At 48.0% G+C, this 16954-nt stretch overlaps 1 protein-coding gene across 1 annotated transcript in view; it reads right to left on the bottom strand.

Annotated features, from left to right (window-relative positions):
• COLGALT2 (collagen beta(1-O)galactosyltransferase 2) overlaps window positions 1–16954 on the bottom strand; it is a 47530-nt gene that overhangs the window by 9794 nt on the left and 20782 nt on the right. The window contains exons 2-5 of the mRNA XM_036388174.2: window positions 7452–7562; window positions 5859–5976; window positions 4569–4703; window positions 1815–2019 (exon numbers count right to left, since the gene is read on the bottom strand). Of these exons, the coding sequence (XP_036244067.1) occupies window positions 1815–2019; window positions 4569–4703; window positions 5859–5976; window positions 7452–7562 (569 nt within the window). The remainder of the gene's footprint in view (window positions 1–1814; window positions 2020–4568; window positions 4704–5858; window positions 5977–7451; window positions 7563–16954) is intronic.

The following is a 16954-nucleotide window of genomic DNA, read 5'->3' as shown; positions in this document are numbered from 1 at the left end:
TTCTGACTTTAGGGAAAGTAAGTGAAATTACTCCAAAAAGAAGTTTGCCTCAAAGCTCACACATTTTTCAAATTTCTGAACTTGGATGTCATCCTTTTATCCTGGGTGACAAGACTGAGCTCAGGACACAAGTGAACAATCTGAGCAGATGAACAGGCCAGACAGCTGGAGCAAAGCCTTCCATGTCATGGGTCAGTCCTGGAAAAAGCTGATGTTCTAGGACAGAAGGAAAAAATGATGGGTTTGAATCCCTGAAATATTTCTGAAGCAGCTGGAGCTAATGCACTGCAGTTACCATGGGGGTTGGAGGCTGCACTTCTGGGAGAGCTGTCAGAGGGAAGAGGCGGAGGGGTAGATTTTAAGCAGCCTGCTTTGCTCTCCAAACTTAAACCTCAACTCTCCTCTGGAGCCAAGAGGTGGCACTTGGGGACACGGTTCAGTGATGGGTTTGGCAGTGCTGGGGAAACACTGAACTGAATGGCCTGGGGGCCTCACTCTGTGCTTCTGCACTCATGTCCTGACTCTGACAGTCAGGACCCTGAAGCTGCTCTGCAATTCACTCCTCACCTCTGCCTCCCAGGGAATCCAATCTCAGCTCTTGCTGCCTCTCCTCCACTCCTCATCCTGAGAACACCCTGCTCACTCTGCCAAGACAACATCATCATTTCTGGTGCTGCCAACCAGACCCAGCACTAAAAGGGAAGCTACAGGCAGCTGGTGGCTGCTGTGCTGGTCTGGGATCAGGGGGAAGGGAGGCTCAGCCTGCAGAACAACAACAACAGCAGCCCTTCTTCCCTTGGCTTTCTCCCTGCCTGCCTGCTCCCAAGAGCAGCCCTTCCTGCTCTCCTTAACTTTACATCTTCTGCACAGGACAGGGAGCACCAAGTGCACATCACTCAGAGGATTCATGAGCAACTTCTCCTTGATAATTCACCCCACCAACCCACTCACTTCTGAACAGAAGGCATTTATGGGTGCTCTGAGGTTTCACCAATCCCTTTTTCCTTATAATGCCCCAAACTTTTCCTTTTCCACCTCAGCAGGCAAAGAACAACAGAGATGGCCATTACAGTCCTGGGAGCCCCTTCAGCTGTGACACTGCTACACACAGGTCTGGCAGCCTGGACAGCTGGATCAGAACATTCCCAAGAGCCACTCTCCAGAAATCAACGGGACTAAACATCCTCACCACAAGCATGAACAGCAGCAGCACAAGGCACTTCAGAGACAGTGATGTCTCAGCAACACCTGGAGCTCTCTTAAAACATCAACAGCCAGAGATTTCCTCTCCCTGGAAGTACTCAAGGCCAGGTTGGATGGGGCTTGGAGCAACCAGGTCTAGTGGAAGGTGCCTGTGCCCACGGCAGGGTGTGGAATGAGATGAGCTGTAAGGTCCCTCCTAACCTGAACTGTTCTAGAATTCTGTGGTTTGAGTCTCTTGTCCTCACCCCCTTCCTCATGGATCTTTTGGAAGTGGTAACTTTAGGTACCTCACCCCCAAACCACCTTCCCCTCTCCCAGCACCCTCTGTGTTCACCTGCTGTGACACCAGCCAAGGGTGGAATCCCAGGGCTTGTCTCTGAAATATTGCCCCATCCCACGAACAGCCCCACATCCTCTGAAACAAGCAGCAATCCAAAACTGCCTTTCCAGTCACTTGCTGCTGGCTACCCCTGAGCAGATCCCAGAGAGGAAAGGGAGCAGGGTCTGAACTCCCCATGGAAGCCCACCCAGGACTTTTGGGCTGTGCCCCTGCAGTGGAGGCCTGTGAGTCTCCAGGAGGGAGCCCTCCCCAGCAGGGGCCCTGGACACACCTGCCTGGCGACTGGAGAAGGCAAAGACCATGATATCATCGAAGCTCCAGGTGTAGTCCTGGTGTGGGGGGTAGAAGGCCAGCTTGGCAGAGGCCTCCTTCCTCAGGTCAATGAGGAACGTGGAATGCACCATGGGGACAGCAAAACAGCCCATCCTCTTCCACTCCCGGATCAGGGGGTACTCCAGGGTCCTCCTGTAGTAGCCCTGAAACCACAAAGAGGGGGCTGTTGGCACAAGAGATTGCTGTTTCAAAGCTGCTCCTTAGCAAAAGCTCACACCCTGAGCTCTCCTGCAGAGGCTCACCAGGGCTCAACTCAGCTTTTTCAGAGTCTCCCATTTGGAAACAGCTCAGTCAAGTATTTAGAAACAGTTTTCCTCCCAAAAGGTAAAAATTGTCCTTCTCCCTACTTTATAGGAGCTCTTGGAGAGCCCAACCTTTCCACTGCAAAATTCCCCTGCAATGGAGCTTCAAACCTCAGACTATTTTCTTCTGGTTCTTCAAAACCTTTTCTGCACTTTGACTCTCCAGCCTGCTCCTGGAAGCTGCTGAGCATCCATGACATCGTCCACACTCAACAGGCACAGAGTCCATTGAGCATCTCAGAGAATAGGATCTGCAAATTAATTCTATCCATAAATTCCATCCTATCCATGACTTTAAAAAAATCATTTGTTGTCACTGCAGTGAAGGCAGCATCTCAGTCTCCATCAGCTGTGTAAGAATCCCTGCTTCCTCCACAGTGGGGCAAGCAGGTTTGAAACTCACTCCTGACTCTGCCTGGGGAGGCACTTTAGTCAGCTCCTGGCTAATTCCCTGTACCCAGGAGCTCTGCCAGACTTCCAGCACTCTGGGTGCAACACCCACAGTGTGTGGCTTGTGTTGTAATAAATACACTGAATTCCTCCAGGAAGAAAACCCCAGAGCATGAAACTGACATCTGGATGGTTGAATCCAGAGCAGATTCAGGGCTTTACAGAAAAAATGAGTCACTAAAAGAAGTTAAAGCTTATTTATGTTCAATTTTCCATGAGCATTCAGGCACTGGCTGAGCAAAAGCCAGCAGAACTGCTCTGCCCTGGGCTGTGTGGGGCCAGGGTGTGGTGCAATGTGCCTGGTTAGGGATCTGCCAGCTCCCTCTGCCTTTCAGGTGCACTGTGACCATACTGTGAGGATGGGATATCCCAAACACAGCCATCAAGGAGCAGGTGGGAGGAGATGTGACTGGCATTCCCACCAAAGGAAGGGTTAACACACTCACCCTTTAGCAGACACCTCAGAATCTCCACAAGTGAAGATGCTGGACATCATCTTTCCTCCTCCTCCTCCTCCCCCCAGGTTTTGGGGGCTGTCCCTGCTCATAAACCACATACAGGCAAGGAGGGCTCCAAGTCCCCCACTGCTGCCTCTCCCCAGCTTTGCTCCATGACAGATAAATGCCAGCCTGTCTGGAGCTGGGCTTGGCTCAGTGGCCCTGTGCTGGGGAAGGCTGTGTTTCAGGATGGGCTCCAGCTGTGATTCCCTCCCCAAGCCCCCTGGGAGAGCAAGGCTGAGCACACACAGCCCTGGGACCACATGCAGAAACAAGAGAAAAGGAAAAATGAAGGGAGAACTTTCCTCTTCACTCCAGCAGGATTTTTTTTTTTTAAACCAAATTCGGCAAGATGCCTTTGCTGGTTTTCCTCTCCCCTTTTCTCAGTTATGTGCTGGTAATGGTGGAAACTTCCTGCTGGAGAGGCAGGGCTGGGGCTGGTGCACATGGGCAGAGATCCACTCCAGCCTGGAAGCAGGGCTGATGTACCCCAGTGGAAAACCTTGGCTGACTCAGGACAGCCTCAAAAACTTCAAGCACAATCAATACCTTTGCTATGAAGTTTATATCTCCATTTTCAAACAAAGCAAACAAACCCAAGTGAAACAAGCAAACACACCTTGTCACACTCCCTTCCTTATCTCTCTATTTACTTCCCAAGAATTTGGAAAGTTCAGGACCTTTTCCTGCTATTTTTATCCAATTACTTGTTCTGAACTGTGGAACTCCTTGCCAGAAGATGGTGTGGGTGCCAAAAAAGAGATTCAGACAGGGATTTCTGTAGACTAAAAAAAAAAAATCACTGAGAGCTTTAAAGACAAATATATTCCTCAAAAACCCAGAAGGGGATTGTCAGAGGAAAGAAAAGTATTTTAGGGAAGTAATACTCACTTTTTTTGCCCTGTTCTTACACAATTCCCTAGACATCTGCAGATGCAGTTATGTGGATCAGAAGTAACATGAAAAGGAACATTGAAAAGGTAACATGGAACTCTAATTGTTAGGCTCAGCACCAGTACCTGTTACATGCACACTTCAGCACACACACTCCCTATAAGGCAAAGGATGCTGCCCCACTTCAAAAATCCTGTTCATAGATGAGAAAGATAACTTAAACACAATGGAGATCTGTGGAAAGAAAAGCAAATTCCTCTTGGATTAGCATCACTATACCAAAAAAAAAAAAAAAAACCTGGCCTAAAATTAAGCACCAAGGGTTTTAAGGCCATTACAGAAACATGGAACCACCTTAAAAAAATTCTGATGTGTTTATCAGAATGGTTTGTGTGGGATCATACCACATGTTAACACCACCTCAGAGATACAGCAGCAGATGGGAAAGCCCAGAGAACAGGAAGGATGGCTGCTGCTCCAGAGACAGGAGCAGGAGCCCCTGGAGGACACCAGTCACACAGCCCCCAGCACTGTTCTGGGGTCACCTGCCTGGGGAGTGATGCCACACCAGAAGTTGGAGTAGAGCGAGCGGGACTCGAGCATCGGCGCCACCAGGGTCTTGTTCTCTGCTATCAGCAGCTTCAGGGTCTCTGGGTTGGTCAGTAAATTATCTGCATCAATAAACTAGAGAGGGAAGAGGGGAAAAAAAACTGTTAACAGATGAAACAATATGAATCCCTTGATGCTTTCTTGGGAGTGAGGCAGCCAGAGGTACATGAGCAGCCCAGCTGTGGGCACAGGCCCAGGGCAGTGCCTGTCCCCTGTGCTGCCACTGCTGGGGCACCTCTGGCTCTCACAATGAGAAAAGACCTTGAGGGGCTGGAGCAGGGCCAGGGAAGGGAATGGAGCACCAGGAGGGGCTGAGGGAGCTGGAAAGGGGCTCAGCCTGGAGCAAAGGAGGCTCAGGGGGGACCTTGTGGCTCTGCACAGCTCCTGACAGGAGGGGACAGCCGAGGGGTCAGGCTCTGCTCCCAGGGAAGTTTAGACTGGGTATTAGGAAAAATTCCTTCTAAAAGAATGGCCAGGCATTGAAATAGGCTGTCCAGAGCAGGGGGGAGTAACTATCCCTGGAAGTATTGAAAAATGTGTGCACCTGGGAATGTGGCTTAATGGTGAACATGGCAGGTCAACAGCTGGACTCAGAGATCTCAGGCCTTCTCCAGCCTTAACAATTTTATGATTCCATTAGGTAAGCAAAAAAACACCCTAAAAGCAGTGAGCTGGTGGGTTTGACTCCCTAGGGCACAGGGCTGTCACGGGGAAGCTGGGGGCAGCTGCTCCTGGGCACAGCAATGAGATGGGCAGAGAGCTTCCCTGACTCCATACAGCCTCGTGCCAGCACAGGGAGCTGCCAGGGAAAATAACATCACTGGAAATTCAGGGTGAGTTCATTCTGTGAAAAGCATCAAGAACAACTCCTCAACTGCCTCACACTTCACCTTACTTGGAGGCTTTGGGAACACCCCCCTAACAGTGACCAAAGGCAGCATCTTCCCACAACTGCCCTGCACAACTATTTCCCTTACATTTCACCAGGTGGGGCTCAATCTGGGGGACCCTCCCACCACCAGGACTGTGTTCAATCCTGGTGCCAGTGGAGAAAGCTCCAAGCTCAGCCAGGACTCACCTCCCTCACCGCAAAGTCTCTGGCTCACCAGACTAAGAAATGACCCACGACATCTCAACCTGTCCTTGGCTGGAGAGAAACCTTTCTGACAGCCCCCAGTACTGAAGAGAGCACCTGGAAAGCTTTAGTAATGAATCAGAGCTCGTGCTCACCAGGATGTAGTCTGACCACTTGTCCCGCGCAGCACGCAGGGCAGCCTGGCGCAGCTTCATCACGTGCGTGAACCGAGAGCTGGGCCAGTGCTTCGGCCCCATCTCTTCTGGGTAGGACCTAGAAGAGAAATAAAAGGTGACTGCAATCCATGTCTGGGCTTTATTACACCAAAAAACCAGAAAAGAAGGGGAAAAAAAGGAAAGGAGAGGAAAGGAGGAGGAAAGAAGGAAGGAGGAAAGAAAGAAGAAGAAGGAGGAAAGAAAGGAAAGAAAGAAGGAAAGAAAGAATTCCATTGCTGCCTTCATTATGAAAGCAAAACAGCATTAGAGTCACCTCAGGCAACCCAGGAGAGGTTTTGAGGGAGAATAATTCCAAGTTCTGTGCTGGCATGAGCACAGAAGGCACCAGAGAACAGGCAGTGCCAGTTTTCTGACAACACCACGCAGGGCAGGAGCTGCTGTGGCAGCAGAGGGGACTCTCCAAACCCACCTGCAGCCCCCTGACCCCTCTGGCCTGGGGTACAAACTCATCTGCCCTCTGTAAATCCAGCCCCCCTCGGCCCAGCAGCACCAGCAGGGCTGGGATGTGAAGATGAAGGCAGACTGGCCTCCCCCAGGGCTCTGGGCATTATTGGGAACTGCTAACACATCCCACATCCCCTAAATCTCCCAACAGCCAGCCCCAGCACGGCAGCAAAGTCACATGCATGGCTCTGCCTTCAGCTCCAAACCATGGCTTTTTAACAAAGATGGAAGGGAGCCCAGGGGCACATCCCAACGAGGAATAAAAATCCAGGACTTTGAAACAGTGCCAGAGTTAAGTCAGGGAAGGAGCTAAGAATTTCAAAAGGTTTTTGCAGAACTTAAGCGAAGTTTGGCAAGAAGAAGGAAACTCAATTCAAAGGAAAGGATTAAAAATGTCAATAAAACCAGCACTCCCTGAGGGTTTGTACCGCAAGCTCCCCATCACAGCAGTGAGGAACTCAAATATAAAAGTAGGCCTAAAGGAAGGGGAAACTGATGTAATTTTCCTTGATGGAAGAAACTGAAAACAGAACAAACCGAGGAACAGCTGATCTTCAAAATAAATAAAAAATAAAGTAATAAAAATCCAACACATCATATTTCAAAGCAATGGTCCTGCAAATCACGTAAAGGCACACTATGTGGAATTAAATCTAGTTCTCTGGCTCAGCACTTACTGAATATTTGATGTGTCAGAGTTTTCATAGATATTATGAATGGGGCTATAATTTCTCTGCTTCCTTGCAAATAAAGAATGGTAATTTAAATTCCCTGTAGTTCTTGATGTAATTTGTTTACCATGCAAAGAGAGCAGCTACAGATGCTAAATACTGAATGGAAAATAGTTTCTTCCACAAAATTCTGCATGAGGTGCTTCTCTAAAGTCAGAGACCTTTCTAGAGACCTTACCTCACCTTTTTCCCTAAGAAAACAATTTTAATGGGACAGACTCCAGAAAGCAAATAATCCGCATTTTAACACTCAGACATTTAGTACCAGCTCCTGTTTTGGAAACAGAAAACCTTGGGAATTTGGGCTGTGCAGCCAAGAGCCCTCCCAGGTACTCACGGGGGCTCCTCCATGGGTCTCCACTCCACGTCGTGGTACAGGTGCTGCACATTCTTCAGCCACTCCCTGAGGATTGCTGTGGTGTTGTCAATGTTGTGGTCAGTGGCTGCCCTGGCAAAGCAAGAGCAAAGGAAGCAGTTAGCACAAGGTTTGTGACTAAACCCTGCTTTACCATGGAGCCCTCTGCCCAGTCCAGCCACCACAAAAGACAAGAGTGAGGTTTAACAGGTTTAAGACTGAGGTTTAACCCCAGCTGGTGACTGAGTACCACCACTGTGGAAAGGGGAAGGGCACAAAGCCTGTGGGCTGACAAAAGAACCATGTAATAACTGAAACAAATGACTAAAATGTGCTCTTAGCGGAGGGGAGGGACACAGTGCCCTCTGAAGAACGGTTCTGTTCCCTCAGGGCTGAGCTGAACAGACTGCAGCAGGAGGCACAGATTCCCATCCCTGACAGCAATCCCATGGAAATGCTCCCACACACTGCTGTCTGCCTGGGGTGCTCAAGGCTTCATGTCACAGGATGAGTGAGCCAAGTCCCATCCCAGCTGCTCCTCCCCAGGACCAGGATTTGCACACCCAGCATGGGATTGTGTCAGATCCCACCACAAACTCCTCTCACTGACAGGGCTGCTCATTTTTCCTAGCTGGAATGGGCAGGAAAGCACAGTCCTGTGGCAATGCACAGCTCAGCAAGCTCCACTGGGAGTTTATAAACCCTGCCTATTCCTCTGGAGTATAAACAGTCCCACAAGGTGTGGTGCAGACAGTAAAGCCAGTGTGAAACACATCACTGAGGAGGTTGCTGGAAGCTCCCATCAACTGCTATACATTTATTGGTTCATCCTCCAGCTCCAGGGACCCAAAGGCACTTCCCAGAACACCCTCCACCTTACTTAAAGCCAGAGCTCCCTGTAGCCAGGGAAGAGGACATGCAGAAAGGAGCCACATCCCAGACCCTACAGCTAGTCCAAAGCTATTTCAGGAAAATACCTTCACTCCAAGTCACCATATGACCCTAGAGATGAAAACCTGGACATGAGCCCTTTTCAGTTAGTGCAACAGGAACATACCATTGCCATGGGGTCTAGCCTGCTTTAAAGTAAAAAAAGAACCAAGAACTTGGATTTTCAGTTTATTTATAGCCAGAACATTACAATAACTTAAGGCCAGAAGGCTTATTTGTTGAATATTTATTCATGTCTGCTGAAACAACAAATAGTGAAAGTTCAGCAAGTGTTAGAGGCTGGTTCCTGTGTCATGAACTGCTCTCCTGTGACAGAGCAAGGCTGGGCTTAGTCAGGGCTCCAGAGTTTGCTTTAGTCCAAGACCCTGGCTCATGCTGCACTGCACATCTGGTTTGCAATGATGTTCAAACTGGCCTAAAACAGTCTCAGTGCTGACTTGGCGTAAGTCCAGCTTGCTCCATGTGTTTCATGGATGAAGCTCATCCCCTGGAGCCCATTATCACACACTTCCTTGGGCTCCCACAGCCACCAAGGTGTCCCACAGCTCTCACTCTGCTTTCCTCCCACGTTCCAGCTGCACAGTCAGCAAACAGCTCCAGAATTCCTAAAATACCAGAGGCCTGGGGAATGGATTCATGTTCATTGTTGTCACTGGAGCTGCAGTGGCACCAAGAAGGTGGCACTGTGGCCACAATGCAACTGGACATCACACAAACGAGGTCAAGAGGAGAGTGGCCACCCTGGGAATGCTGCAGCTCATCCCACAACATCCTCTTTTCCAGGTCCAGACCAGCCTTAAGGACCATGGAGACCCTTTAAAGTAAACACACAGCTCTCACAGAGTCAGGTCCATGTGCCTCTTGCCCTCAGCAAGCCTCTTCCCATTATTTCTAACCTCATCCCAATCCTTCTAAGCTCACATCAGCGGGGACATGTGAAGGGATTTGCTGCAGTCTGGGCAGGGAAAGGGGAAGCTCCAGCTGCACACATCTCAAACTAATCTGTTTCATGTTGGCTGCTCCCATCTCAGCCAGGAGATCCTTCTCCATTCAACTTTGTGCACACACAAGCCCAAAATGTTTAAATGGGGAGTTGTTTGCAGGGCTGTGCAATAGAAACCCAGAGCTCTCAAACAACACATAAATTTCTGTGACAACATGAAAACGTAAAGTCATCCAAGCTCAGAGAAAAGAGTCACCAAAGCTGCTACACATAGCCCCAGTCTCTGACCAGCAGAAGAAACCCTGAAGTTGATGACAGGGACTGGCAGAGTTGGAGGAAGACCTCTGCCTCCCTAAGCACAACAAGGGGGATGAAGGATGCTCTTCCCATCACACCTGGAGTACTCCATCCTGCTCCTGGTAGGGCACCAGGCCCTTGACAAAATTCACCCTGGATGATACCATCAGCCAACATCCTCCAGCCAGAAGCAAGATGAGCAAATGTGAGCTGAAGGGATCTCTAGATCTACCCACAAGGAATCTGCTGGAAGAAAATGGCATTTTCCAACCCAAACCATTCCATCATTCTATGACTTTAGTGCCCAGGCTGTCCTGGTGATACATGGAAGGTAAATCCACATCCCAGCAGACCTCTCAAAGGCAGCGATCAGCCAAGGCTCTGGCACAATGGAGGGACAGCTCTCTCCAGGACTATCCACCCAGCAGCATTTCCAAGTCCAGAACTCCTCAAAGGCAATAAAGTCTGTTCCACCCTGGATGAAACACACCCTATGACTAGCAGTTTGGCAAACCTTTGTTCTTCCAGCTTTGAGCTCAAAAAACCCAACAAAAATGACCCAAACCAAACCAACCCCCCAAAAAAACCCAAGCCATTACAAAAGCAATTATCACTATTAGTTACAGAATAATTAATTTGAGATCAAACAGCATCAGCACTGACTCCTTTTGTAGTATCTGAACCAATTCACCTTTCCCCCCTCCCTCCGAAAAAAAATAGCAGCTTTGGTGTTTGCAATAGCACTGTGTGGAAAAACAGGCACATACTTTATTTTTCCCTCTTTTTTTTTTTTTTTTTTGAAATGACAACCCCTGCTCAAGAAAAACAAGCTAATTAAAATATGAGCAGGACTTCTCACTGGGAGCAAGAGCTCCTCAAGCCCTTGAGGAGCTGAGAGGCACATCAGGACACTCCTTGTTATAAACACTTCTTCTGTAGCACTCTGTAGCATTTCAAGAAGCCAAGCACACAGCTAAGACTTCAGTTTAGTGGTGAGAACACGTCACACAAGAGATGCTATCACCTCTGCCCACTTGCCTGTGCTGGAAAAGTGTTTTTACTCCATCCTCTTATCCTTACTGGTCCCGGATCTGCACTTGACAGGACGAAGAGAGTGGATCACTGTAACCCAGCTCCACTCAGCTCACCAGGAGCATGGCTTGTCCACATGGCCCTTAGACTAAGGCAATGACTGGATTTTGGGTGTATTTTCTGAAAGCAAGTTGGTAAGCACAGCACCATTCTCTGTGTGGGAGTCTATCAGCAACACTGTTGAGCTGGCACCAAGTTCAAATCCTGTTTTTTGAGTGAATCAGCAACACCATTTTCAAGAGATGATTAAAAACATCTAGGATTTAATTAAAGAAAAAAGGTCCCCTACAAGATTTACAAGCTAAAGCCTGTGCAACACAACCAGGAAAAATAGAGGAAAAAAAGTCTAATTCCTCTCAGTCTTTTCAGAAAAGAAAGTTTAATAAATAGACCAGAACATACCTCCAGATGGACACCTCTATTCCAGTAACATGGCAGCTTTTTCCACTCAGATTTAAACCCATTTCCAATAAACAGAAGTTACATTTTTGAAAAGTTTGAGCGAGTGAGAATGTTGGTAGAGGGGCTTATGTCGACAGAACTACAACCACTTCAATATTGACTTTGGCTTTAACAGGAGTTGTACCATGGACACAAGCCCTCATTGTTCATGCTCAGCAAAGTACCCCTCCCAAAAAAACTCATGGATCATGCACAGTGGAAAATCAAAGCATGATGTTAAGCACCTCCTGTTTTAATTAAGTAATGTGAGCAGCAGCACATGCAGAAAACAGCTCCTTCTACAAACTGCTCATATTTTTAGCTTGATAATGTCTCCTCAAATAATGTTTGCAAGAGGGAGTTAATTTAGGCTTTGATGGTTGTTCTCCTCTTTTCCTCCCCAAAACGGGAATTAAAAATAACAATCCCCCTTTTTCACTTCTTCACACTCTGGCCTGTTCTCCCAAGCTATTTAATTCATTTACCTCAGGCACTGGGTCAGAGGAGAAAATTTTCACCTTCACCATCTGTATAGGAAAAATACTAGAGGACAAAATGCATCCTGTGTGCTGCTGGCTTGTCAAGAGTATGGGGTTATGCTGAGACACAGCTGAGGCAAACTCCACAGCCAGGGCCCTGCAGTAATTTTCCTACTGAATTCAACATTTACCACCTTCTCCCTTCAGCAAACAGGGTGGGAAGGACAGCTTCAAACAGGGGTCAGTGCTTCACTTTCAAGCAGTGCGGAGCTGAGTCAGGACTGGCTGGAGGGAGCCAGCTTTCAAAAACAAAAGCTGTAAGGAGCTTTTGCTCCTTTCCCCTTTCCCTTTCTGTCAAGGTTTGAGGAGGCTATTGGGCTCACCCTTTCTGGCTGTGAGAGCCAAATCTGCACGCCCAGGTTCCAGTGGGCCCTTCCCATCACTCTGCTGAGAGCACATGAAGGATGACAGTGGTCAGGAGGCTGCTGATGCTGGGGTTGCACTGCAAATGGGTCACAGGAAGAAGATGCACTTGCTTTTCCAGAGCTCCTGCTGCTTGCAGATCTAAGTTGAGAATGCAACCAAATTCCAGGAAGCCCCAGGGATATCCCCTTTAACTGTCTCCCTTGGCTCCTCCCTGCCTGCAGCCAGGGGTTCAATTCACCCACAAGGCCTGCTATGGGATGTGGTCCAATATTGAGTTCCACTGAAGCAGGAGCCATAGGGTGACCGTGTGCCCTAAACCCACAGGGTCTCCTCCACAGCAAAGCCCAAAGTCAAAGGAAAGCCTGTCAGTAGATCATTTCTAACAACTGTAACACAGAAACTGGGGACAAAACATCAGTACCTCCCCTTGGCGCTCTTCCTGAGAGCTGAGCAGCAATAAACCATTCAGAGAGAGGTTACAGCTCACACCAAAGTGATGGAGGAAGCACATTTCTGTGTGCTCTGTTCCACAGCTTGTGCTAACAGAGGTGCTCAAATACTCCAGGACAAAGCTCAGCCCTCAGCAGGACTCAGCATTTTCCTGAGTATCACCAGCGGGGTACTGGGGACAGACAAAGGTGATACAGAGAGTCCATCATCAGAAGGCATGAAAAACATTTTATTATTAGAAATCCACCATTCTTATAGAAACAATGGTGGACCTAAGACCTGATTGGCCTTTAGGAATCTTAGCTCACCTACTGGTCAAGAAGGGACAACTCCTCCTTGTAAACATCTTTGACAAACAGAGATTACCTGCCAGGTGCAGAGATTGGGATAATAATGGTTTTAATTCTTTCTCTGAGCTTTCTCACAGGTTCCCAGGAAAATCTTGGGAGAGCTGTGTCTCTCTTTGTTCAGAGGATATGTGATCACCACACCTGAGCAACTCCTGAGCCCAGCCAGCAGCAACAGGCACTGCATGGGGGGTTCCCCCAGTGCTCTGGGATTTCAGACCCCAAAACACTGGAAAAATCCACACCACCTCATCCAGCCCCAGCCACTATTAATAATGTACTCCAGCAGCCTCATGTTTTTTACCATGACACTAACAACACACAAAGCACAGAGCAAGGATGGGAGTTTTAACCTCTGAATTTAGATCCTGCATAAAAGCCTTTGGCTTTCAGTCCCTTGAGGCAGCCCAAGAGCCCAGCTCCTGGTCTGAGCTCCTGTCACCCAGGCTGCCCTTCTCATGCTGGGTGTGAGATCAGCCCGGCCAAAAATAACTGAAAAAGCTGAGTCCAGCCACAGAGCCCTAATATGAGTCAAACATAAATTTGGATTTAGTTTTCCCAAAACAAGTGGTAAATAAAGTAACAGCCGAGTCATTTCTCCCTGCTCTTTTTGTCTGAAAGCTGCCAGGCTTAGAAAACCAAGTCAAAATATAACCCCCACCCCTGAAGTGGCAGTTTCCACTGGGAGCCAGGGATGAACTGAATTACCTTGACCAGGAACAGTGCACCAGGAGAGACTGGAAGAGAAGGGATGGATCCTAAAGAGGAAGGAAAAAAACTCAAAACAAGACAGAAGCAAAACACTTCTCAAGCACAGTAAGAGGGATTTAATTTCAGCTGTTTTTACCACAGATCAAGCCCCTGGAAGTATCCAAGGCCAGGCTGGATGAAGCTTGGAGCAGCCTGGTCTAGTGGGAGGTGTCCCTGCCCATGGCAGGGGGTGGAACTGGATGGCCTTTAAGGTCCCTTCCAACCCAAACCATTTGTTTACTCTATTGTATCATTTTAAATGGAGTTACTGTCAACTATTCTGTGTTCTCCTGCAGAGGACCATCTCAAAAAAGCAACAAATCAAGCAGGGCTCCCTGTATCCTTCCAAACACTCCCCCTGCCTGTCACACAACAGGCAGATATGGCTCCTGCTCATCCAGCAGGGATGAGACTCAGATAACAGATGATTTTCAGGTCTGCCAGCCCTACCTCACATCTGTGAATTTGAAACTCAGATCTCCCAGGTACCCATGGGATCAGGGATAACACACCAACAATGCAGTCCAGAGACTCTGGACAGATCCAAACCATCTAAATCACTCATTTTAGCACAACTATGCTAACACACTTCATAAACAGAGCCTGAATATTCAGCCCAAGTTCAAAGAACTGCTTAAGCATTTAAAAAAGTTGCCAAAATTCTAATGTATGTATAAGGCCTTTTGGCTTCCTAGGGACTTGGCATTTGCTCCAGGCTTTTCTTAATTAAGGACAGACTTTTGGAAATACCTTCTTTTGTTTTTTATTTTAACTTGGTCCCCAGGCCACCTGGGCCCAGATGGGTGGCAGGGAGCTGCGTGGGAGCATGGAAGCAGCAACAGGAGCAGTGCTGCTCCCCGGGCTGGGCAGCTGGACAAGAACAGGACCTCAGAGCACAGGAATGCAGCACACAGGGCTCCCCTCGAACTCTTTCCCAGTGCCCTTCAGCAGCTGTGGATAATGGATTGTGCTGGCAGCAGCACTGCTTTTAAAACCTTCAGTGGTCTTCCAAGTCCAAGTGAATGACTCACAGATGTATGTGTGTACATACTTCTGTGCTCACCAGGATCTGTGCTCTTTCCATGCTACCTCAAGAAATCACTCACTTTCCTGTCCCTCACTCCCCACAAGAGAATCATGGAATCCCAGAATGATTTGGGTTGGAAGGGACCTTAAAGCCCATCCCATTCCACCTCCTGCCCTGGGTAGGGACACCTTCCATGATCCCAGGTTGCTCCAAGCCCTGTCCAGCCTGGCCTTGGGCACTGCCAGGGATCCAGGGGCAGCCACAGCTTCTCTGGGCACCCTGTGCCAGGGCCTGCCCACCCTCACTGTAAAAAACTTCTTCCTTGTATCTAATCTAAATCAACCCTTCTGGCTCCCTCATGCCACAAGTCAACAGCTTCCCTGGCCTCCATGAAATGGGAATTCTCTTGCAGTGCAAAGGAGGTTCTTGCTGCTTCAATCCCAAGTCCTCCACCTGTCTTTAGCTCTCCCCATGCTCACCCCATGCTTTAAAGCTGCTAAGCTTTAAAGAAACAAAAAGCCAGCTGCATCTTGTGAGTACTTCCAAGCAGACTTGGCTTCAAGGGAACAAGGCCCCTAAGGGAAGCCCAGGAAATCCCATACATGCAAGATCAGGGTGGTGACTGACCTCTGAAATCAGTTGTTCAAAGGAGGAATTAATTGCAACAGTTGTGTAATTTCTGAAAGGACAGCTTAATCCCAGCAGCTCACTCAGACACCAGCTGATGCAGCTGTTTGAGATTAATGCAAGTGTGTAAGCCACTGGGAAGGAACACTGGGATTTAGAAATATTCTTCTCTCTGCTAACAAAAAAAAAAATGGACGGGTTTCATATTTAGGTGCTCAGCACCACTTATTATTCCATGGTCACATTGAATATGGGCCTGTAACACATTGCCAAGGGTCCCCAGAACAGAAACACCTGAAAAGCTCTGGTCTCTGCACCAAGCCTGCAGACAGAGCAGTGCCAAGAGCCTGCCTCACCCCTGGTGGGAACACACACACCATGGACCACCAGACACCCAGCAGGGAGGGAAACACAGACCCAAATCCTTCCCAGTCCTGTCCCACACCACCCAACAAGAGCTTTCAACAGTTCTGCACAGAACCATAGAATTACAGAACCACTGAACTGCTAGGGCTGGAAGGGACCTTGAACTCACCCCATGGTGTTCCATGGGCAGGGACACCTTCCACTAGTCCAGGTTGCTCCAAGTCCCTTCCAGAGACAAACAGGACTGGCTGAACATAACCAAGTTATGTGGGTGAGGCTGGTATGTTCCATTCCTCCCAGCTGTGCAAGGATGTACCCTTCCAGGCAAGACATTTTTAAGAACTCTTGACTTAAAATATGAAATATGACTTCATTACAAATAATTTTCATTCTAAACATCCTAAAAGACCAGAAGTAATTTCAACACACAGAAAAAACACTTTTGCTGAAATACTGTGTGATTAAATGACTACAAAAAAGTGATTTTTCATCTCTTGTCCAGTGCTGGCTGAAAGAAACAATACAAGAAATGAGGGAACAAAAATGGAATATTTTAATTCACATTACTAATTAGGAGTTCAAGCAGCAATAAGAAACACACTAAGCTAATTCTGGAGCAAAGGACAACTTCTTTTACCAACTGAGAATCTGCTCTGTGATCTGGAAACTGACAGGATGTTTTGTGTGACACTGGAGAGCTTCACACAGTAACTGACCCTTTCATGTGAAAATTTTGCTGATAGGCAACAATAAAGCCATTCTTCACAAAAGTTGCCAGACAGCTTTTCTTTGAGGCCATCACAAACCTAGAATAACAGAATAAGAGAACAGGAAGAAGAGCTCAGTTAGTGCCAGCAACAGCGCTCTCTGAGATGAACCCCAAATTTAGCATTTGGAGAAGAGGTCCAAATTCATTTGGAGTAGAGAAATATAAGAATAGGCCATAAACTGCTTGTCCTACAAACAAAGTGGCAAAGGATGCTTGGCTATCCAAAGGGACTTTTTTTGCCTCTGGAGAGAGAAAAATGGCTATGTTTAGATGAGTCGGAGATGCTTCAAGTGAAACAGTTAACGAAGACCAACACTACTCCATATTTTCATATCAGACTCCCTGGAACTTTCAAACTTTACCTGGATTCAAAGGTCACTGAAACACAGATTTTTTTTTCCCCTGCAGCACTGTTCAGAACACAGCTCACAGCCTCCAGCTCACCAGCAGGGCTGAGGGAAGCCCTTCACTCAGTAATTTACTATTTTTTTAAAAGGCTTTCAACAACTCCCCTGTGCAG

Source organism: Molothrus ater, chromosome 9, assembly GCF_012460135.2.
Source record: "Molothrus ater isolate BHLD 08-10-18 breed brown headed cowbird chromosome 9, BPBGC_Mater_1.1, whole genome shotgun sequence".
Lineage (NCBI taxonomy): Eukaryota > Metazoa > Chordata > Aves > Passeriformes > Icteridae > Molothrus > Molothrus ater.
This window is presented reverse-complemented; position numbering and strand designations above follow the sequence as displayed.